The 23330-nt window shown below is 46.8% G+C and overlaps 1 protein-coding gene across 2 annotated transcripts in view; it reads left to right on the top strand.

The window, feature by feature from the left end:
• Positions 1–2556: 2556 nt before the first annotated feature.
• Positions 2557–23330, top strand: part of Creb3l2 (cAMP responsive element binding protein 3 like 2) — a 115262-nt gene continuing 94488 nt past the window's right edge. For both annotated transcript variants that reach the window (XM_021164591.2, XM_029478328.1), the window contains exon 1: positions 2557–3014. In XM_021164591.2, the coding sequence (XP_021020250.1) occupies positions 2913–3014 (102 nt within the window). In that variant the 5' untranslated portion in view covers positions 2557–2912. The remainder of the gene's footprint in view (positions 3015–23330) is intronic.

The raw sequence follows: 23330 nt of genomic DNA, 5'->3' as shown, positions 1-23330 counted from the left end.
TGTTAAAGCAGGAAGAATGAAAAGAGGGCAAGATGAACCTAGTCAGAATTTACTCCCCTTCCAAAGAACAGTGCTAACACAGAAAGGAGATTCTCAAAAGATGACAGAAAGCTGGGGTGGGTAACAGCACTGGCCACCAAGCCTGAGAACTTGAGTTGAATTCCCAGGATGCACCTTGCCCTCTGACCTCTCCATGCTCCTTGTGGCACATCCGAGCCCTCTCACCCCAGATACATGCATAATAAGTAAATACACCGTGCTCTAAAAACAATTACAGGTGTGAAAGAAGGAAGAAGAATCAGTATCTTTCTAACCATCATTAATTTCAGTCTCTTTTGTTGAGTCTTCAGACCAGAGGTCAGCTATAACCCAGGGAATGCTTGAGAAACACCATGCTGGAATGTATCTTCCCCCTGGTGGTTTCCACATTTTCATGCTCAGACTGAACATGATTTTTCTTTTCTCTGTAAATATGAGTCCAGAAACAGGTGACCGATAGACCAGATTTACTTCAATGGAGGAGTTTTATACCCAGATAAATGTGCACAAAATGTTCTCTGGAGTTTTCCAGATATTTAACCAGCTCTTTTGGAGAAACTAAAAATCTTGGAGACGAAAAAGGGAAATTCATGGGCTGCAGAGATGGCTCAGTGGTTAAGAGCACTTACTACTCTTCCAAAGGTCCTGAGTCCAATTCCCATCAGTGACATGGTGGCTCAGAACCACATGTAATGAGATCTGATGCCCTCTTCTGGTGTGTCTGAAGACAGCTACAATGTACTCATATACATAAAATAAATAAATAAATCTTTAACAAGAAAAGGAAAAGGTAAATTCAAGGAATTAATATTTGCTGGTTAATCAAATACAAAGTGCACCAATGAACAGGGTCAGGTCAATATAGAAGGTGGATTCTGTTTTCATGATGTGAGAATCTGTCAAGTGTTGATTCCAGAAATGACAATGGCAGAGATGAGGGGAAAGCAAGCCTGGAAAGCAGAGATGAGGGGAAATCAGGAGAGTATCCGGCTGGTTCATCATGTGTCTGAATTCAGCTTAAGGAAGCATGGTGTCTAGCCACACAGTTGATAATAGAGAAGGGACAAGGGCAGCAGCTTCCACAGGAGGCTAAGAAGCCAGAGAAACAGTGAACTACGTTGCCAAGCACTAAGATTGATGAGGGAAAGGGAATGGATGACTTTAGTATCCAAGATGGGAAGCAGGAGAATATACTAGCAAGGACTCTTGTACTCAGTTATTGGGAAAACCATGCATGAGACAGAGGAGACTGAAGAGATCCATGGACCACACGAGCCCCTTCAGGATCACCTCAAGTTACTCAAACCTCAGGGTGTGGATGATCCTTCTCCTTACTTAACAAAGGTAAGATGTGGTGGCTTAAAGCCTTTTAACATAGAACCTGTGCGTCTGGAATCTGTGTAGCTCGGCTGCCATTTGTGACCTGGGTTCCCTCACAGTTGTAGCCACCTGAAGAGCCACATGGGGGAGAACCTTCTTCCATGGCTATTAACAGACTCAATTCCTTGGCTGGTAATCCACATTTTTGCCCACACTGTAGAGGAGGAGTATGCCCAAAGGTGCTGACACCTGGAGGCCATTGTGGAAGCTGCCTACCACTGGGGCATTACTAGAACCAACCTTTGTCTGATGCAGTTATGTTGGGCAGAGAAATGCTTGTGCCCTTATGCTAAGGAGAATGGACATTTCCAACCTTACTAGCTCATGATAAATTCCCTGTAAAAAGGAAACAGGGCTTTAAACACTGAAAGAGTGATTTACAAAAGAGATGCGGTGAAGGAGACTAACAGGTCAGAAAAGAAAGACCAAAGGCTTACGGGAAAGTCAAGAAAACTACTTTATAAAAAATGTGTGGCAATGGTGGCACATGCCTTTAATCCCAGCAGTTGGGAGGCAGAGGCAGGCGGATTTCTGAGTTNGAGGCCAGCCTGGTCTACAAAGTGAGTTCCAGGACAGCCAGGGCTATACAGAGAAACCCTGTCTCGAAAAACAAAAAAAAACGTGTGGCTGTGCAGTGATGGTGCTCACCTTTAATCCCAGCACTCGGGACTCACGCGACCTAAACTAATTTGAAATATGGACAGCGCTTCAATCCGCTTGGTTTCTCTGAGGAAATTAAACTCGTGAAACAAACCTCCTTTAAGCGGAGACTCTTAGGGCGGACACTGGGCGCGCACGCCCTCTCTTATAAAAATGTATTCTTGTCGCTATTTGATTGGTTGGCTCCTCCAGGTCTACCTAGCTCATTGATCTATGTTTCAGTCTATCATTTCTAGACCCTAGAACCCTATTGGTCCGTTGCGACGCTCCGGCAGGAGGCGTTCCCCAGTGACGTAAAAGACCCTCTCCGCCCACATTCCGAGGACTAGGCGGAGACTTCGCGCGACTCTCCCTCTAGGGGCGGGACATGGATGAGAAAGGGACTTTTGATACGGTATAGATGGAAAGACGGGCGTTCGATTGGTCACTGGCCTGGAAGGAGGTGGGGTCGCCTCTGGATCCAGGGGCAGAGCTCAAGAGCCCAAGGGAGTCTCAAAGTTTGTCTGGAGCCCCAGTGGGGAGTGGGCTTGTTGCGCGAGGACTTTCTTGGGATGACCGCTGCCTTTTTGCCTTCCTTTTGGATGCACAGCCCGATTTAACCCCTGCACCTTCCGCCCGATCCCAGCAGGCTTGTCCTCCCCGGGGAGACACAGATCTCCGAGGACAAGGGTCGCGTAGCCTTCGGCAGGGCTCTCCCGAGTTCCTGCTCCAGTGCATAAATTCCACGCGCGCACACGCCAAGTACACGGGGAAAGGCGTCTCACCGGCCCGCGGAGGCTCTGCGCGGTCCCCTCCTGCCTCAGCATCCTCGGCCCTGCGCGGCGCCCACCGCCATGGAGGTGCTGGAGAGCGGGGAGCAGAGCGTCCTGCAGTGGGACCGCAAGCTGAGCGAGCTGTCAGAGCCCGGAGAGACTGAGGCCCTCATGTACCACACGGTGAGGACCCGTGGTCCGGGCAAAGAGGGGCGGGGGTGAGGAGAAAAGCGGGTTTTGTCACCAGCTGGGTCCTGGGAGGCAGCGTTTGGGAAGGGCATGACTATATCAAGAGGTCTGGGAATGGGAGTTTTCTTCTATGAACACATTAAGGTGCACAGCTGGAGCCTTTAAACTTTCTTCCGAATAAGTGACCCTTTGTATTCCAAAGCAGTTTATAGTGTTTTCCTGTCGGTAGCTCCATTTCCTATTGCTAACGGTACAGCAATGCTGGGAAGCGACGCGTTTTGAGAATAATGCCTCCGCCCAATTATATTGATTTTTTTTTATGGTAAGGTTTGTAAAAAACACACACATACACACACATCCAAAATTTGGACAAGCTAATGTAGTATTTTCTTTCCATATGTTTTTTGTCCCCACCCCATCCAGTTTCTTTACTTTCTTAAAATGTTCGTGTTAAAAGTCTTCCTTCACCGCACGGGAAGGCGGCTGCCTCACTTGGCTGCTTCATCTGCACAGCCTCGAACTGCTTCCTCCCTTTTTCAGGGGAAAATCTGAGGCAACTGCATGTTTCAGAGAGGCTCTGGGGGAGAGGTGGGACAGCTCACCAGTTCCTTCCCCGCAGAGACCTCTTTGGAGACTCAGCTGTCAGAAGCGTGAATCATTTAAAGATGTCACTTTCAGCTTTTTGCAAGAGAAAATCTTGTTTGTGATAGCCAGTGCTGGTAATGTGGCTTTGTTCAGAACTCTCAGAAGTTGAGAGGGAGGGTGGGGGTGGGGGGCACGGAGGGACTGTTGAAGGACTGAGGTAAGGACAGGCTTGGCTGCATTTCTGTCTTAGTGCTGTTAATGGGGTCAGTACCAGGATATTTGAAACTTTTGCAAAACGGCCTGCAGGCTCCACCTCTTTGGCCTTTGCCGCTGGCTGACTGTATTTTGGGAAAAGGGATGGGGCCTCCTGCTGCTTCCCACCAAAGCATTTGTGGTAGCTGAGAAGGTCTGGTTAAAAAAAGAAGCCATGTGTAGGGTTTAGAGGGAGTGGTGCTTCACTCTGGGGCAAAAGCCAGATGTTGAGTGTGATCCTGGTCATCTGGCCTTCGCCCACTGTTTATCCCGATGAAATCTTCGGGTTGGAAGCCTAGGTGTGCTTCATATGCTTTGGAAAGACCCTGAGCCTTTCAGACCATAGCAGGGTTTTGTGTTTTGTTTTGGTTTTTTTTTTAACTTTGGGGGCTTCAGATGTTTGCACTGATGTGAGCTGCAGCTTGCCACAAGTGGAGAGACAGCGCTCCCCTTGTTTTTCAGGCAGCAGCTCTCAGTAAAATGTCTTACGCAGCAGCCACAAGGCCACAGCGTCAGGCCTTCTTTCAGTGGGTGGGATAAAATGTGCAGACAGCCACATTGCTGGATCTCCAGAGATCCCAGGCAGGGCTTTGAGATGAGTCCCTACCTGCGACCAGCAGGAACTGTAGGACAAAAGCTTGGCCTGTCTCCAGCCACCATTTTTACAGCCTCTAAGTTGGAGACTTTGCATTCCTTTTGATATTCACAACTTAGGTTTTCTGTGTAAGGTAGTGAGATGGGGTTGGTTTTGTTTGTTTGGTTTTTTGTTTTTGTTTTCTGGCAATCCTCTGCTTTCAATTATTATATGGTCTCCAGACAAGTGTCTCTTTTCTGAACAGCTCACATATACAACATGCCTCTCATGGTGGCTGCCAGTCATCAGTATGTGTATATGGATTATAAGTGAAAGAAGCATAGATGGCTGGATCATATGCCTCTGAACTGGGGCAAGTTTGGAAAAGATTGGTCCTTTCCCCAGCTAGTACCTGAACTCAAGATGTCTATGTTGCAGAATTGCTGGTGCAGTTTGTCCATGATGGCGTAAGGCTGAATCCCCATGAGGACCGGTTTTTATTATGTTTTCATTCAAAGATATCCTTTCACTTCATATTTATCGAGTAATTTCCATGTGCCAAACACTCTTCCAAGCACTTGGGATCCATAATGAAAAAAAAAAATAGACCAATGCACATACTGTGGGTAGTTTACTTTTTTTTTTTTTTTTTTGCATGTTGTGTAGGAAAAAAAATAAACAAGAAATGACAACTGTAAAAGAGAGACACAGTATGGAAAGGTCAACATTTTAAATGCAGAGGAAGAAAGAAGTACAAGCAGACTGGTGTCACCCTTGGTGTCCACCCCAGGGTAAAGACCTCAAGGACAGAGGCTAGGATGGTACAAGGCTAGGATGGACAAGGCTACCCCCTGTAGGAGGGTTTGAAGGAAGGGAGCGTTAGCTGGAAGAAGAGCCTAGGCACAGGCTGGCTGTCAGAGGTGGGGTAGCTCGGACGAGGTCTGTGTCTGTAACACCATCTTCTGCATTAGGTTACCCTGTCTCAGAGAGTCATTCTCTTTATAAATATGGGCTACTTCCAAGATGCTGGTGCCTGGTTTTGGAATGGCCCAGGTACATTTTCTAAGTTGAGTGTGTTGAGAGGAGAATGTGGGGGTGGGAAGCAGAGGAGAGATTGTCTTTGGGAAAAGTGCTAAGAGATGATCATAGCTTACAGTCCGCACTTCCAAGAAAGGGCTTCCTTCTTTGTGTGCATGTGCCCTTGTGCAGTCTCCCAGGCCCCCACCCTTGGTTGGATGGTCTCTTTTTACCATCTTTTGACTATCTATTATGCATGTGTGCATGTGTATACCTGAATGCTTCTGGAAGCCAAAGTACAATCTTGGGTGTTATTCCCCAGGTTCCATCCATGTTGTTTGAGGTAGAGTTTCCCAGGGGCCTGGAACTTGTCATGTAGGCTAGGGTGATGTCCAGTGAACCCCAGAGATCTACCCTTCTCTGCTTCCCCAGTGCTGGGAGTATAAACCCGAGACTACAGGCCTGTTCTTGTTTTGTTTTTGTTTTTTGTGTTGTTAATTATGGCTCTAGGGTTTACACTTCAGTCCTTGGACTTGCTAGGCAAGCACATTCCGGCCTCTAATCACCAGATCTCTCCAGCGCAACTGTCACCATCTTGAAAACCTCAGTCATTTTTTGGAGTAGGAGCTCTACACTTTTATTTTGCAAAAGTTCCCTAAAATTATACTGGGGCCCTGCTAAAAGACACCGTGTCGAATGCTTTCCTAAAATCTTACTGTTTCCTCTCTTTTGTGACTCAGTGGGAGCACCCCTTCTTTGTCTATTTTTTCATCCATGGGTTCCAGGGTTTGAACTCAGATCCTCAGGGTTGTGCAGTTAAGTCCCTTTACCTGCTGAGCTATCTTGCTGTTTAAGCCCAATTTCCCCTTTCAGTTTTGCTTTATATATAAGAAAACTGAGGCTTGATGCACTAGAGAATGTTGATGCACTAGAGAATGTTGTGGGATTTGAGCCTCCCAGGTTCCGCAACCTGGATGCAAATCCAGATTTGCCTGACTCCAGAACCCTTTCCACTATGGGTTGAAAAATCCTGACTTAAAGAGAAGTATCTGATTAAAAGGTTGGGAGAGAATGATAGGGTTACAGAAACTGCTGAGTCCCCAAGCAACCCATGGTTAACTGGAGCTGCCAGTGTCTTCCGGAATTCAGACTCATTGTTTTAAGGTGGGATTTAGCCAACAACATATCTGCCCACAAAAGCTCTCCCCCCCCCCAAAAGCTCTTTTTTAAGCAAACTTTTAACATGTTCACTTTCAAAAAAGAAAAAAGAAAAAAAAAATAAAAGAAAATGTCCAAGTTGCCCGAGGCTGGGATTTTCTTTCTCAGATGTGTCTTATGAGCGTGAAGAGCTATGCCCTTTTTTCCGTTTGGCTAGCCGTGAAGACTTCTGGGTCTTGAAGGCTCAAGGCTTAAGGGAAACAGTCAACAGAATAATGAACCCCTTGAATAGGGTGCATGTGGGCTTGCTCAGCAGATCTTGAATTGCTAAAGCTGCGGGCTTCCTCTTGAGGCTTATATAAAGCCTTCTGAGCTTAAGGTGCGGGTCAGGAGGTCCTGGGTTCCAGCACTAGCACTGAAGGGAAGAAGATGTGATGAAGGTGAAGAATGTTCGTTTCGTTCACCAAATAGTTTTTCTATGAAAGCTGCTGCTTTCAGACTGATCAAGCCTGAACAGGAGTTCAGAAACATGGCCGGCACAGAAGCAAGGACTTGTCTCCCAGGGCTGGGTGCCGTTCCAAGAAACCTTGCCCCTTTTTGCGGGCATGCCTGCATGTAGGACTGTTCTGATGTTATATGAACCTGTAAGGTTCTATACAAATTAGATCCCTGGGAATTCTCTGGATTTTTGCAGTATAGAGGACAAAATAATCAGCACTCCATTAAAGCTCAATACTCACCTTGCACAGTCTTTTTGTGCAGACACCAGGGAGTGGGATGCTTGGTGGAACAGGATGCTTGGTGAAACGGGATTCGGGATTCGCAGGTTGAAGTCTGACCAAATCAATGTTGCCACCTTGGCTACCTTTCCTTTTCTCTTCTCTCTGACAAATAGAGATTTTGTTAGTTTTTACAACAATTTTGTTCATTTAAAACGGAGTAGGTAGAAATTGGTCTTTGCTAAGATGTCCACAGCTGTTCCACTTGTCTTGATGGAAAGGCGTTGGGGGTTACACAAATTTCCATCTGGTCAGTTTCTAAGGTGAAATGACTGGACCCAGTGGTGGTGGTGGTGGTGGGGGCAGTTAAGGGAAGCTGATGGTATCCCAGGGGAAGTATCTTGCTTTCTCATCTGACAGACATTGTCTGCTGAGGAGCTGGCCCGTCTCATAGGCTGAGGGGTTTGGTCTTCCTGCCAGCAGGCCCCGAGACTCGGGTAGTTCTGATGCTCAGTGAGGCCTTTGGCTGGACATTCTCCCTTAGATGTTATTTCCTGTTGTTGCCCCCTGCAAAGTCCTGGTGAGGAATCTGGGTCCTTATGGGATGAGAATGTCACTGTTTCTGGTCACCTGGCCTTCACCAGTTGAATAAACATAGAGTTCTAGCAGGACACAGAAGTATAGTTTGTCTTCGAGGACCTCGTTTGAACTTCCTACATCTTTGTCCTTCTTTTTTTCCTTCGAGTTTTCCGTGGTTCTCAGGTCCCAAGTAGTATCACTTTGATGTCCTCTTTGCAGGGCTTTCTTTTTACTTCCTATTACCTTACACGAATATTAAAAATCCAAGTGCGTTCATATCGAGACATAATCGCTTTTTAGAGCAAAAAGGTGACTCTCTGCATGGAGAACTTGAGGCCGTAGCCAGGGAGTCTGTGCAGAGCATTTGGGGAATAGGGGTGGAGGTGGGGAGGGCAAGGAGAATCTCTACTGCTCTGTTAGTCCATACATAGGGCCCTTGAGTGACAGCCTCCCTAGCTCCTGTGTGGCTAATTTATGCAGGACTTAAAGATTCCCGTTGTCTCTGTGAACATCTCTGACCCCTTAGTTTTGTTGTTTCCCAGATGGTGATGGTAATATTAACATGAGTAGGCAAATGTGGGCTGGACTGTGTTTTCTCTTTGCCTTTATCCCTGAAAGAGCTCAGGTGCAGTGTTCTGGGGGCAGCAGACACCCGGGGTGGTGCTGCTCGTGTAGAAGAAGGAGGCATTGCATCTGAACGAACAACGGGGGAATCAGAGTGCATGCAGCTATGTGTACCCAAACTCACCCCACGTCCACAGACACAAGTATTTCTCATTTTGCAAGGGGCTAAGAAATGTAGCTCCACGTTTGTATGATCCATTAGCTCCTCAGTGACCCAGTGGACTTTGTTACCACCCATCCATGTTGGATGCCTGGCGGACACAGGGGTTTTGGGTGCTATAGCCACAGTATGACAGTATGCAGATGCAAAAGAGAGGCGGTTTCTTTCATGGGCTTCTTTTTTGAGATGGGAGAGACTTTTCTTTTCAAAGGGGTTTGTTTGTTTGTTACATTTATTTATTGTGTGCACAGATGTGTTCATGTGCATGTGTATATGTGTGTGCTGCACATGTATGTGAACTACAGAGGGCAAAAGAGGACGTCAAGTCCTCTGAAGCTGGAGTTACAGGTGTTTATGAGCCACCCAGTGTGGATGCTGGGAACCATACCCTGGTCCTCTGCAAGAGCCATCTCTCCAGCACCCCCAAATTTTTTAATAGCTTCCTAGGTTTAGTTTATTTTTAGGATTGGGTCATACAGTCATATAGTCATTTCTAAATGTACATCTAAAGAAGGGTATAGTTTAAAAATATATATATATATATATACACACACACACATATTTTTCTTCCTAGCTAACCCATATAAATGATATAAAATCAGGTATTTGACAAGCTGTAAGCCTGGATTGGAAGATTCTGAGCTGTTCTAACTTACACCCAATGCATAGGCCCCATGTTACCTGTGGTTTGAGACTTGCTCAGGCTGATTCCACTCCATCAGCAGTCCTCAGGGAGCACTTCTCCTGGCCATGTGCTCATGATCCATCTGGCCTCATGGTGCCCTCCTCCTTTCTCCATTTCCTTCTTCTCCTATGATCTCTCTTGAGACCCCCCCAGGTCCCTTCTTTCTCTCTCTACTGCCCAATCACAGGTTCTAGCCCTTTATTAACCAATAGCTTTAAATTAAGGAGCAAAGTTTACACAACAAAGGCCAACGTATGTGAGAATTCACTGGTCTGGGGACAACCAGAACTTGGGGTTCAGAATTTAGCATTTGAATAAATAGCAGCACCACTCCAACCCCCCAACAGTGTCGGATTGAGAACATTGGCTTAGATTAATCATTTAGGGATGAAAGAGATACCAGAGACCAGGTGTGATTGTTGGTATAATAGTCTGTCAAAAGTTTTGTTTGATTAACAAAGGTGTGCCCCGCTGTCTCTTAAAGGTGGGACAGCAACTAGAAAAATGTTTTAAATGGATAATTATTAGCCACACATGAGAACAAAAGAACAAGCCCGGAATCTATGCCACTTGCAAAGTCTAAGGATTGTTTAAGTGTACTGTGAGTATCCAAGGAGGTACCCTTAGAGTAGGAAAAAAATCATGGAATACTTATAACCCTTGATCACAGAGCTAGGGTTAGAGATGTACAGGGAGGGAGTGTCCTGGCTCACTGCCTGGGACATGCAGAATTAACTATATTATCCAGACTCCCAGCATCAGAGCCCAGTACTGGGGCTAGGGGTATCTAGCAGGGCCAGTGATCTTGCTCACCATGGAAGGCAAGAAGGCAAGAGTGACTCCTTCCGTTCCAAGGCCACAGCAGGCCGAGAGCTGAAGGCCATTTTCAAAGCTGTTTTCCTACTTGCATGGGGCTGTTGAAATATTGACGAGGCAGCGTGTATCTCTCCACAACAAGGACTTCCCACCACAGCCTGGCTCTCTGCTGACTTGTGTGGGGAATGGCCTGAGGCCTTGCTGGTCATTTGCCGGGGTTGAGCCTATGGCTGTAGGGCCCCAGTGAATGCCTGTTTCCTGCCCAGAGAATTAAGAGGAAATGACAAGACCTGTCATTACCATGGTTGAGTTAACCTTGAGCCAATCCCTCCCTGCTCTCTGGATGTTCACCAGTTCTTCCAAATAAAAGTTTTTTCCCCTGGGTGGAATTATATAGCTCTGGCATACATAGTGGGTTTTATATGAAGAATCTGAGACTTTGAGTCGTAAAGGAGTTTGCCCCCTCGAAGACAGACTTCTTGAGGTCAGATGTGCCTTCAGTTTTTCTGTACCCGTCTCTTTGCTAAGGTCAAGCAGGAAATGTTAAGCAGTCCATGATAGTTCTACGACACACAGTCATCCTAGAAAATGGACAGACAGAGTGATTCTGGCTCTTTTGTTAATATAGAACAATGTACATACACATATGTATATATTTTAAATCTCTATTGTCCTGAAGGCGTTTTAAGATAGGCACATTTAGTTTGATAGGGACCCAGTGTGGCTCAGTGTCTTAGTTAGAATTTCTTTTGCTCTGATGAAACACTATGACCAAAGCAACTTGGGAAAGAAAGGGTTACTTGGCTTCCATATTATTGTTCATCACTGAACGAAGCTAGGACACGAACTCAAGCAGAGCAGGAACCTGGGAGCAGAAGCCAATCCACAAAGGGGTGCTGCTTACTGACGTGCTCCACATGGCTTGCTCAGTTTGCTTTCTTATAGAACCCAGGACCACCAGCCCGGGGATGGCACCACCCACAACGGACTTGGCCCTCCCTGTCAATCACTAATTAAATGCCTAACAGTTGGGTCTTAGGGAGGCATTTTCTCCATTGAGGTTCCGTCCTCTCAGGTCACTCTAGCTGGTGTCAGGCTGACAGAAACACCTGGTATCCATATCTTTCTTTTTGTCCAGGGAATACAATGGGGGTGGAGCAGTTCTCTAAGAGCCCTGGCTTTCACCAAGGGTGGGAGTGGAGGTCGTATTGTGAAATGGGTGTGTCTTCGATCCAGGCCACTGGTTCTCTGGTGACCTTGGGCATGTTAGCTGGGTTTGTTTCTTTCCCTGTAATAGATGCATTTATTTTTACCCTGCCCTCTATGTCTTCAGTTTGAGGATGAGCTGTCCCAGCCCAGATAGTCTGATGTCATTTGGAAGGCAGAAGGCCATGTAATTATCTTCTCTCGTGCATCTGAATTCTTCTCTGGCCAGCTTCTATCTTCAGCTATAAACACAGGTTTCTGCCGTCCACACATGCTTGCCAGCTGCCCCTTCTTGATCATGTTTCTGTCTTGTTTATGGTCAGGGTTTTATTTTTATTTTTTCCGCACAAGTAGTTATCAGCTGCAGCCTCCATTTCTAAAGTTTTCATTCCTGCCTAGAGCCCCTGTGCCCTGGTTCCTATAACTGATTGCAGGGTTCGCCTGTCTCTCTCTAACTGCGCGTCCAACTATCTTTTCCATGTGTTTACCTGCCGGACCTTGTGGAAACATTTGGCAACACTGACCTTCAGTTTGTCTTGCAACTGTTTTCTTTGAGACAGGGTCTTGCATTGTAACACAGGGTGGCTTCTATTCAGTCTATAGCTCGGGCTGGCCACACACTCACTACCTTTTGGCAGCAGCTTTCTTTTCTTTTCTTCCTTTTTTCGTTTTGTTTTTTCTACACAGGGTTTCTCTGTATAGCCCTGGCTGTCCTGGAGCTCACTTTGTAGACCAGGCTGGCCTCGAACCCAGAAATCCGCCTTCCTTCGCCTCCTGAGTGCTGGGATTAAAGGCGTGCGCCACCACGCCGCCGCCTGAGGGGTCAGGGGTGATGGACTTAGCGTTTTTTTTGTTTGTTTGTTTGTTTTTCTCTTTCACTGACTTGTTAATTTTAAACATGAGCATTTGGTCCTTGGCTCTCATCTCTTTTTCTGACCTCCCCACCTCCTCTGTCGGCTGCAACTTAACTGATTTTTCATGTCTCTTGTTTGTGGCTGGAGAGCCAGAGATCTTTGGAGTATGAACCAAAATTCTGGGTCCACTTCAGCCACAAAACAGCTCAGGCTGCCTAACCTTCACAATGTGTTGCTCTAGCTGAGGAAAACGGAGGCTACTTTGACTCCTGCTATCAGGCGCCTTCCTTATCTCAGGGATGTTTGGTGACTCAGTAGTTCCAAGTATAAACTCATACAGCCTTCTCATGGGCCATTCCTGAGACATCTGCTTCTGGATTCAATGTCACCCACCAGATACAGCCTGTGTTTTGTCTGGACTTCTGATACACTTTGGCTAGGGAAATCCTTCATGAACTTGAGGTGGTAGTGGTATGTAGAACTGTTTGACTGGAAGGTCAGGGCAAAAGTCAGATCTCAGATCATGTCCTGTACATTCCCGTGTTGTTAGGGTACAAACAGTTCATGTTAAATTGCCGGCTTTTGGGTTGTTTTCCCCCGATGTAATTTATTTATATAAAATTAACTAGCATTATAGAAGAGCTTTGGTGGTAGTGGTGGTGGAAGAGTTCAGATGGGTCCCTCTGGACTGCCCAAATCTCTATGGCTGGCTATTCTTTGTAGCTGCATCTGAGGTAGGCAGCCCTCAGCTGTGGTCTGAGGCATTTAGATGTGGGAACACACTGTATGCAGTTTACCCCAATCAAAGGTCTGTGTTTGTATTAAATGGGATGAATTCTATTTTGTACATTATGTCTTTGGGTACCTATCATTGAAAGCTGTTTGGTTGATTTTGGGGGGCTACTCAGTGAGTTTTGGGCCAACCTGAGCTAGAGCCAACACCAAATCTTCCTGCCTCAGCCCCTCAGAGTATTAGAGTACAGGTGTTTGCCACTACACCAGGCTAAAAGTCTCCTGCCTAAAAACAAAAACAGGCTACTTAACGCCATAATGAAACCCATTACTTTGCATACTAACTTAACGATATACAAAAGAAAACAAAGCAAAAACCTACAGCAAACTTTAATTAAATGAGTTATTAAAAATAACAGCAGTAATATTAAATTGGTTGGACTATTTCATTTGGACAACCTGATTGGTGAGCAGAGTGTCTGTGTTTAGTTTTAGGTTTTGAGATAGAGTCTCTCAGTGCTGTCTAGGCTGGTCTTAGAGTCCTGGTCCTCTTGCCTCACGCTTCTGGGTGCTGGCATTCCGTGCTCATACTACACAGCCTGGATAATTTGTACTTTATAATGTGGAAATCTGCTTTCTGGTTTAAAAGTTGGCTGCAGTAAAACCTAGACAAAATAAAAAATGGAAAAAAACAGGGAGGTAGGAGACTTTTTTTTTTTTTCATACTAAGGAGAAAAGGCCTTTCAGACTTCTTGGCCAATAAGAAGTGTCTGGGGAGAAACAATCCGCAGTTTCCAAGTTGTCTGAGTGGAAAATCCTGGTTTGTAGCATTTTGTGCCTTGGAAATGTCTGAATAGTTTTTGTGTGAAGGGAAATTCCTTTTGGCTGAGAGAGAGCAAGCCGGCGGGATTCAAACTGATAGGATGGTGTTTTTAGACAAGAGGAGGAAATGAGATTTGTGGCAGGCAGAGCCCCCTCACTGGTCAGTCCTGTAAACAGACAGTCGGAGGCAGCCAGTCAGAGCCTTGCAAGGGCCCCCATCCTCAAGGCCTTCCTTGCTTCCTGCTCACATATCCTGGGGAAATAACACTCTTAGCTGTATCTTCCTCCAATCTCAGGATGACTGTGTCTGTTTCTCTCTCTGACTGTGACTCACACTCTGTACCTGTTCCTCTGTCTGTCTCTGACTCACATCGTCTCTGTGTCTGTGTCTCTCTGTCTCTCCCCTCTCTCCTCTCTTTTCCCCTGTTCCTCCCTTACTTTCAAAGCCTGCCCCTGTAGGTAGGCTGATACCTGTTTTGATCTTGCGCTCTCCCAGCAGAGTGGGAAGGAAGACAGGCAAGGAGGTCATTGAGTTACAAGTCATTAAATACCTGGAATGTGTTTTGCAGCAGAGCTGTGTTCAGGCTCTTTTTGCAGCGTGGGGAGTGGAATGACAAATGAAAGGGAGGAAGAGCTGAGGAATTCTTTACGCAGAGTGTGGTGCTGAGCATAAACAGCCTTCAAGAGAGTACAGCATAGGACGATAAATAAAGCTGGAGTTGAATCTGAGACTCCTAAGTAGCTTGTTTTAGAAAGGGGCTTCAGACTGCAGATCTCTCTGCCTCCATCCCCCAAGTGCTCAAATTACAGATCTGCACCCCCCACCCCCCCACACACCATAGTTTTAAGAAAAGGGGCTCTGTTAGGGAGTGTTGGGTGCTAGTCCAAGATTATGAAAGGTTTGCACATTCTTTCTGTGGACAGGAAGGCTGATAATAAGAGAAGGACAGATGTCAGAATGAATGTATTCGAGGAAGGAAACTTAGAAAGTGCCTAAAGAGATAAGCTAGAGAAGATGGAGCTGATGAAATGATCTGCTGGCCGGCAAGTTCACCCTGGCGCAGAAGCATGTGAGGCCTGAGACCACAGGGAGGACTGGGTGGCTTTAGGGGAGAAAGAGTCAGAGTTTGGGAGACTTCCTGTCCCCTGTGTCAGCTGGTTGAGTTGCCTTTGACCTAGAATGGAAATGCTTCGAGAGCACATGAGTTTGGTGGGAAGATAGTAAGCTCGTTTTCAGACTTGACGTATCTCTGGGATACGTCAGGAATGAAGTTTAAAAAAAAAAAAAAGCAGTTGGAAAATTGTGTCTGGAGTTCTGGAGAGAGGTTCCGACTGGGGACTTAAAGTGGGGTGTTGGGAGTCTGGTGTTTTGTAGTGAAGCTAGGGGTCCGTATATAATAATCCAAACAGCCCCCGGTGAGAGGAAGCAGAGGAGAAGGAGAATGAAGCACCGTCATGGCAGAGGAACGTGCTGGTGGAACTCAGAGAGAACGGGCAGAGAGAGGCTGAAAGTGAGCACATCTTTGCAAGATTCCAAAGAGGGACAAGATGCTGGGGAGTGGTCAAGGTGTGTGGCCCCACCCACCCTGCAGCTGACTGCTGAGCCTGGGGGGCGGGTGGGGTGGATTTCCCTGTAGTCCAGGGTTGTTACTATCTTTCTGCAGCCACAGGTCTTCTGTGGTGGCAGAACCTTTGACTCCCTCTGGGAAGATCTGTCTGCTGAGAGTGCAGGCTGAAGGAAGAGGGGGTGGGGAGAGAGCCAATGAGTGTGGTGCACTGTACACAGGACTGCTTTGGTTTATGAAAGGGTTAATCCCAGTTCTCAAAACAGGCAGCATCTGGGTGTCTCTGAGGTCCTACTTTCATTCTGTCCATGGTGAGTCCATCTGTCTCTGGATGTTCTTCTAGTCAGCCCTGTGTGTTTGTGTGTGTGTGTGTGTGTGTGTGCTTTGGGATCCACAGAAAAGACAGATGGCCACAGACTTTGTAACACTTAAGTGCTGGAGTTTGCCATCGCATTTCCCTTCGTTACTTCTGATTTGTTCACCAAGAAAGCACTAGACACTGTCCCTCGTGCTTCAAGTGAGTTTGGTCTCAGAGTCACTAACAATATTTACACTGTAGAGAAATGAGAGAAAAGCCGGGTGTGGTTGCCTATACCTGCGAATCCCAGCATTTGGGAGGGACAGGCACAGGGAGCAGGAATTCAAAGCAAATTTCCACCACAGAGAGAGTTTGGGGCCAGCCTGGGCTGCATAAGAGTCTGTTTCAAAGGGTGGGGGTGGGGGAGGGTGTAGAAGAGGAAAGAAAGAAAAATAGAGGAAAAAGAAGCTTCTCCAAACCAGTTGGCTCCAGTCTGGTAGGAAATAATAACAGGGCAGGTGAGGACAGACGGCTTGGTAGTATGGTCAGCCTGTAGGAAACACTAAAATAACTTTCAAGAAAACGAGCAGTTCCAAGCTGTCACCAGAGAGGGGTATGGTAGACCCCTGCCTGGTTCTGCTCAGGGATGTTCTTCTCAAGTCTTCAGGCCTCCCAGGGTTGTGAGGAGGTAGGCCTATGGCGGCTGAAGATACATGTGGCTGTAGAGAAAGGGTCAGTTTCATGGGCAGCCTTGTATCACCTGACCTGGGTACTGGGAACAGAACTCGGGTCTTGTATCGAGCAGCACGTGCTCTTTCCAGCCATGGCTTCAAACTCTCCTGTAACCAAAGACGACCCTGAGTTTCTTATCTCATATTCCAGGCATGTACTACCACCCCTGGCTTATATGTTGATGGGTATTCAACCTAGGGGCTATGCATGCTAGGTGAGCGCTCTACCAAGGAAACCGATTCCCCAGCCCTTCACATTCTTTTAAGAAGAAATGTCTTGTCAATTTGAAGCATCCGTAGAGAAACATTTTCTAAGAAAATTGACCTTAAAGTATTATTTTATTTTATGTCTAAGAATGCTTTACTTGCATGTATGCAAATAGACTACACATGTGCCTGGTGCCCGAGGAAACCAGAAGGGGGTCTTTGGACCTGGAGTCACAGATGGTGTGAGCTGCCATGTGGGTGCTTGGGAATCTAACAGGTTTCTTGTAAAAGCAGCCAGTGCTCTTAACCTCGGAGCCATCTCTCCAGCCCCTGGTTTTAATTTTTGAAGTGGTTTTTAGGTACATAGCAAAACATAGCACAGGTACAGAGAGTTCCTGGAGCCTCTACCCGGGACACACAAATCTCCCTCCCTTGATCATCCTGCCCTCACACTGTGGGCCATGGCTTCATTATTCCCGGATGCCTGTGGCTGATCACTCAGCTGTCACTCTCTGGACCACGGCTTCATCAGCCAGGGTTGCCTGTGGTGGTGTTTTACTTTACCTTTGTATTTTTAAGTTCAGTCATAATGATTTCTTTCCCATACAACCAGCAAGAATCTGGACTCGCCCACAAGAGGAGAGCCGTAAGCCTGTCGGCACGCCCATGCTGTTTTCTCTTTATGTTGACAAGGGCTTAGTCAAACACCCAGGTGCAGACCTGTGGGTTTCAGCAGAGTGCAGCTGAAACGGTAGAATGTTTTCTGCAGCTTCCCATTCCAGATGACTTAGTCACTAGACACCATCTTTTGCAAAGGGGGCTGGAATGCACCAGAGACTTTATATAAAATTCTAGTGAGGGCTATTCACATAAAACCAAAGATTTCCCAGGACTTTTGTCACTCTCACGTTTAGCTGCCTGTCTGGCCGTGCACTCACTCACTGGGGAGGTGCAGGTACCATTTGAAGTTGTTTTGCTGATTCTGTTCCGGGTTTGTGAGTTTTCTTTCCAGGATTCTTGTTGCATGCTGTGATCTACATTTGGTAGCCCCTGGAAAGCAGGTGAAGACCAAACCCAGATGGAAACAGTCTGCCTTTCCTTGGGTTCAGGACATCAGGGGCTATCTAAACATACCCAGTGTCGTTTACAGCCTTGAGGTGTACAATTTTCTTGCATGGTGAGAGAGGTAGACAGGCAGTCGCCAGCAGATTCTTTGGTTAGAAGCATAAGGTTGTTTAGTGTTGCTTTTGACTTATGGGAAGGCACTGGATCAGCAGAAAGATCAACTAGACCAAGAAAGGAGATGTTTGGGCTTTCTCATTCCATCTCTTCCTGAGTCTGTCATGGGATTCTGTTTGTCCTGTGGGGGAGAGAAGCAGGAGTTTGGCTTCCACACATCTACATGGCCCTGATTGCCACCGACAAACTATTGAGTGTGTATAAACTCTGCTGATGGCACACCCAGAAAATGATGGTCCCTGAAGGTTCAGATGAGTGTAGTCTTGGCAGATGGGGATCCACCCCAGGTGGTGTGGGCTCCTGCTTCCACTTCTGAGTAGCTTCCTACTCCCAAGCACATGAAGGGAGCACGGGTGCTCTGTGACACTCTTGTTGGAAACCCCTGAGAATTATGGTTGCCCAGGTACTTCCTCCAATAAAGAATAAACACCATAAAAGCAGAGCTCCCTATGTTTAACCACTGTGTGTGTGTGTGGGTCCTCAGCTTCCAGAACAGTCTTGGACACTTAGCAGTTCTTCAGTAAAATGGTTGATGGTAAGTGAGTGTGGTCCTGGCTGTCTAAACGCCAAGTGTCTTCCTGAGACTATTTCACTAAGCTTCAAGAAAGAAAGGTCATGACATGGTGTGTCTATTGTTGTGCCTGGTACCAAGCTACTTAACTTTGCAGAAGGAACCAAGTTCCTTTGCTCTGGTTTTCTGCTCCAGTAACTTCAGAGAGACCTAGGAAGAAAAACGTGTTGAATCAGGAGCTTATGGTGAGAAGGGCCAATAAAGAGAACTGGGGGTCTGTGTGTGTTACAGCTCAGCTGTGAAAAGACTTTGAGGGAAGGGAGTTGCTAGAAGTTTCTTTGGCTCTCTACAAAATGCCCTTGGGCTCCAGGTCCTTTGGTGATTTGCATGGCTGAATTCACACTTCAATTTTTCAGTCACCTGCCTCCGGGGAACTGAAATTCTCTGTGAGTTTTGGTGGGGGAGTGTTGAGGCAGGTGTTTGTACTCTTGAAGTTAGTCTTAGGGTTTCCATTGCTGTGAAGAGACACCGTGATCAAGGCAACTCTTACAAAGGACAACATTGAATTGGGGCTGGCTGACAGGTTCAGAGGTTCAGTCCATTATCATCATGGCAGGAAGTATGACAGGCATGGTGCTGGAGGAGCTGAGAGTTATGCATCTTGATTTGAAGGCCACCAGGAGAGCCTGGCATCCTCAGGCAGCTAGGAGGGAGCTCTCTTCCACAATGTGTGGTATCTAAGAATAGGAGGAGACATGGTGTGTTTCCAAAGCCCACCCCACACTTCCTCCAACAAGGCCACATTTCCTAACAATATCACTACCTATGGGCCTGAGCATATTCAAACCGCCACAAAGTTACAGCAAGGGGGACAAGATACCTGTCAGCCGCTGGAGCAACTGTCCATTACTGGGGGACATTGAGATTACCAACTTCATGTTTACCTTATGCAAATAACTTTCCTTGCTATTTAGAGGAATCTGTTAGCATGAGAAGAGTGGAGGAGGGGGACCATAACCGTGGTTGAGTGACCCATGTGGGGCTACAACCCACAGCTTCACAAAGCTCATAGCCCCTCCATTTTATGACACTCCTTCCCTACCCCCAGCTTCCCAGCAGATCGGTTCTACCATGGCACTGAGAAACAGGAATGAGGACAAGGAAGTCACATGGAGTTCCTCTGGGCTGCATCCAGTCTTGAACTTTCTGAAGAAGGTCATAAAAATAGCCTCAAGTGGTAGTACATGCCTGTAATCTAAACACTTAGGAGGAAGGGATAAGAGGGTCATCACAGCTTTGAGGTCAGTCAGGGTTACATCCTGTCAAAAATAATAAATACGTGTCCATGGAAGTTGAGTTGTTCTCTTCCTCAGAGAGCCTCCTGAGACCTGGGCTGCAAGATGGTATCTGTCTTTCCTTTCATCTGGACCCGTCAACCCCATCATACAACAGAAATTCACGGAGACGCCTCCCTATGGATGGGCCCTTTCCTACAGTGGCTCCTGACGCATTCAGTGAAGCTTCAGGAAGAAGCTTCTAGAAGCCTGTGTCTAAATTTCCATCTCCCTCGGAAGTTATGCTTTTTATTTTCACGAAAATGTCACTGTGGTTCTTGGCGTTGACCGTGAAAGAGTGAGGCCTTGGCTACACAGCTGACATGTTTTAAGCAGGTACCCAAGCAGCCTCCAACAGGAGGCTTTCTGATGTCTTTGGTCTTTCATGAAATGGTCTTTGCCAACTGATAGAGAAATCCCCTGATTGAGAGACTTTTCTTTTTTACTGCACATTTAAGAAACTCACCCCAGACCAATTTGCTTTTAGAAAAATAAAATAAACAAACAAAACAAACAAACAAACAAAAAAACCCACACCTGTCACAATCTAAAAACTATAAAAATCACAAGCACATTGATGACCATCTTGAAAGCCCAGCAATTTAAACGGGTTAAGAACCTACTAATGCCGGGCTGGTGAGATGGCTCAGTGGGTAAGAGCACCCGACTGCTCTACCGAAGGTCCGGAGTTCAAATCCCAGCAACCACATGGTGGCTCACAACCACCCGTAATGAGATCTGATGCCCTCTTCTGGTGTGTCTGAAGACACAGTGTACTTACATATAATAAATAAATTAAAAAAAAAAAAAAAAAAGAACCTACTAATGCCATGAACCAAAAGTGTTCCTTCTAAGTCCTCCAGGACTTTTGTAGTTACTGGCCAGCGTTCACGGGCCTGGAATTTTCCTATGCATTTATTCTTCCATCTTTATCACAGAGACCTTTGTTTTTATGACCGCTAAGTCAGCTGCTTCCTTTGTAACCTATGCTTACACTGATGGAAGGAAGTGGAAAGGTGAATCAGGAAAGCCTGGATTGAGAAGCCAAGGATTCCTCTGACACCTTCATCAGAAGCCCACTTGCCTTTCTTTGACCACCTCTCCCAAAAGAGTGGCCAGAAAGAAGGCCTTCATTATAGCTGAGTGTCTTTCTACCCAGGATGAAACCTGGATGAGAAAGGTGGATACTCCATGGCCAAGCAGCAGTGCCTGTTATGGCATCAGAGTCCCATTTGACCAGGCTTACACAGTCATTGGTCTAGAGACGAGCTGGGAGCTGATCACAGTCCCTTCACCCAACAGATGGAAGGGGACAAAATCCTCAGTGGTCCTTTGGATACTTCTGGGTGGGTGCTTGTTCTGATCTGTTAACTGTGGCTGGAACATGGGTGGAACGTGTGAGGTTCCCTTCCACTGGAGATGTGGGGAACAGGGAAACAGGCAGTGTTGTGTGTAGGAATCAAAAGGCGTGATTATGCTTTCTCAGGAAAAGCGGCTGGCCAACAATAATTAAGGGGCCGCCTCTGAGTGCAGGGCCTGGAATCCGGCCCTCTGGAATGATCGCAAAAACCGTTCGTTGTAAGGCTCAGCCCTGCCCCTGAGGAGTGCAGGCTAAGAGGGCCCACAGCTACAGTTGCACGGAAGAGGCACCCAAGAGGTGAATGGGAGAAGAAAGAAAGGCCATGGAGTCAGAGTAGCCAGGGCCAGATGTTGGCTGCGGGGGAGTGGACTTGGAACAGGCATTTGTAAAGCTCTCCAGTGTGGTGGATGGGAATCCTGCTTTGACAGTAAGCAGTTTTGTTGGTTGGAAATAGTGCTGTAACCGGCCAGAACACTGGTGTGTTTTCCCTGCAAGAGCAGCCTAAGCCACTGGTGTGCAGGGGTGTTAGAGTACCCGGGTGACTATAAGCCAGTGGCTCTCAAAGTACTCTGAGACTATAAGCCAGTGGCTTTCAAAGTACTCCGAGACTCGAATTGGACTGGAAACCTCTGGAATGCTCTCTAGGATATTGGATATAGACTGTGTATTGGCACCTCTCATGAATGTTAAAAACAAAACAAAACAAAACAAAACAGCAGCCATGTTACATCGTGTTGCTAATTAAAGGCCTCTTACCACGTTCTCGGGATTCTAACAGGTTGAAAGTGACCTTTCTGACCATCAGTGGTGGGCTCTGGCCCTGTGCTGACTCACAGGTCCCTGAGTAAAGACACCATTTCCCCTCTGGTTCGGTACACTGACCTAGGCTGGCGGGCTTTTGCAGGCTCTCTGATTTGGAGCGCCCGTGGACATTTCTGAGTTGATTGCAGTTCAGACGGGAGTATTTTCCAGCCCCTTGCATCTTTTAACTTCTTTCCTTGTTCTTGGCATTGCTGATTCTTTTCTACACCCATTTTGAATTTTATTTGATCTCGAATTGTTAAGTTTCCTTTAAGTCACTTAAAAGCCCTTCGAAACCTGGCAAACAAGAGTGTACTCGAAGAGTGTAGATGCAGAGACTGGGCCTGGCTGAGGCCTGAGGCACTCCTGACCCCAGTACACTCACTCCATAGTCCTTGAGGCATGCAGGAGGAATTTGCCACCATCCCTGCCCACCTCTCCCACATGGCCACTGCTCTTTCCTTTCTCTCTTGGTCCCTCTGTGCCTTTGCACTCCTCTTCCTTGTTCTTGGACCTGCCTTCCCCCTTCTTCCCTTGTTTCTGCTTCTAGCAGCCTTGAACTAGGGGTTTTTCTACTCTCAGAGTGACCTCTTTCACGACAAGGACTTGGCAGCCACAGTGTTTTGGAGGGTATCTTCTACAAGGCATGTATTCCTACCTGTGTGGGGTGGATTTCTCTCTGGTGTATGGAAACTGCATGATTTTAGTCCCAGACGTATGGGATAGCTAGGGCCAGAGGAGGAATCCCATTGTGCAAAACCACGGACTAGTGAATAAACATTGGGTCAACAGGGACAGGAGCTAGGCATTAGAGTTAGAGATGGATGAGCAAGCAGCCTGATTTCTGGTCAGGTGGATAATTTCTTCCCATTTTGCCTTTCCTGTCCCTTGCTCTGTTTATCTGAAATACTGGTTCTGTAGCCCTACCTGTTCTCCAACCCATGTTTAGAAATCTCTGCTCTGTATTTTCAGAGCTGGACTTGCAAGTTGGAGGCATGTGAAACTCAGCTGCTATTTACAGGTGTCTATAAGCTTGGCGCAAGCCTCGGGCACCAGCTATCTTCCCCTTTCTTCAGCTGTACTTACGTAGGCCTAGGGGACACTCTGCTGGTGTGCCACCTTCTTAATTAGACCTCTGGTCACTTCCTTGACTGACTCCAACACTTTTGGAGCTGTGAAAGCCCTGCTCTGACTAAGACCTCTGTTGTCTTCGGCAACGGTTCTCAATCTTGGATGCTGGTCACAATGACTTGGAGCTTAGAAGGCAGTGGTGTCCCCACCTCAGATTTGGGGGTAAGATCAGGATGTCACAGATTTTCCAACCTTTCCTGGCAATTCCAAAATGAAGCTGAGTTTGAGAACTACCTGGATGCAAGCCTTGATCCTCAAGACTAGTCCATGGGTGGGCAAGACTAGTCCATGGGTGGGCAAGACTAGTCCATGGGTGGGCAAGACTAGTCCATGGGTGGGCAAGACTAGTC

The sequence above is a fragment of the Mus caroli genome, chromosome 6, assembly GCF_900094665.2.
Source record: "Mus caroli chromosome 6, CAROLI_EIJ_v1.1, whole genome shotgun sequence".
Taxonomy (NCBI): domain Eukaryota; kingdom Metazoa; phylum Chordata; class Mammalia; order Rodentia; family Muridae; genus Mus; species Mus caroli.
Note: the sequence above shows the minus strand (reverse complement) of the source record. Positions and strands in the feature narration are given on the sequence as shown.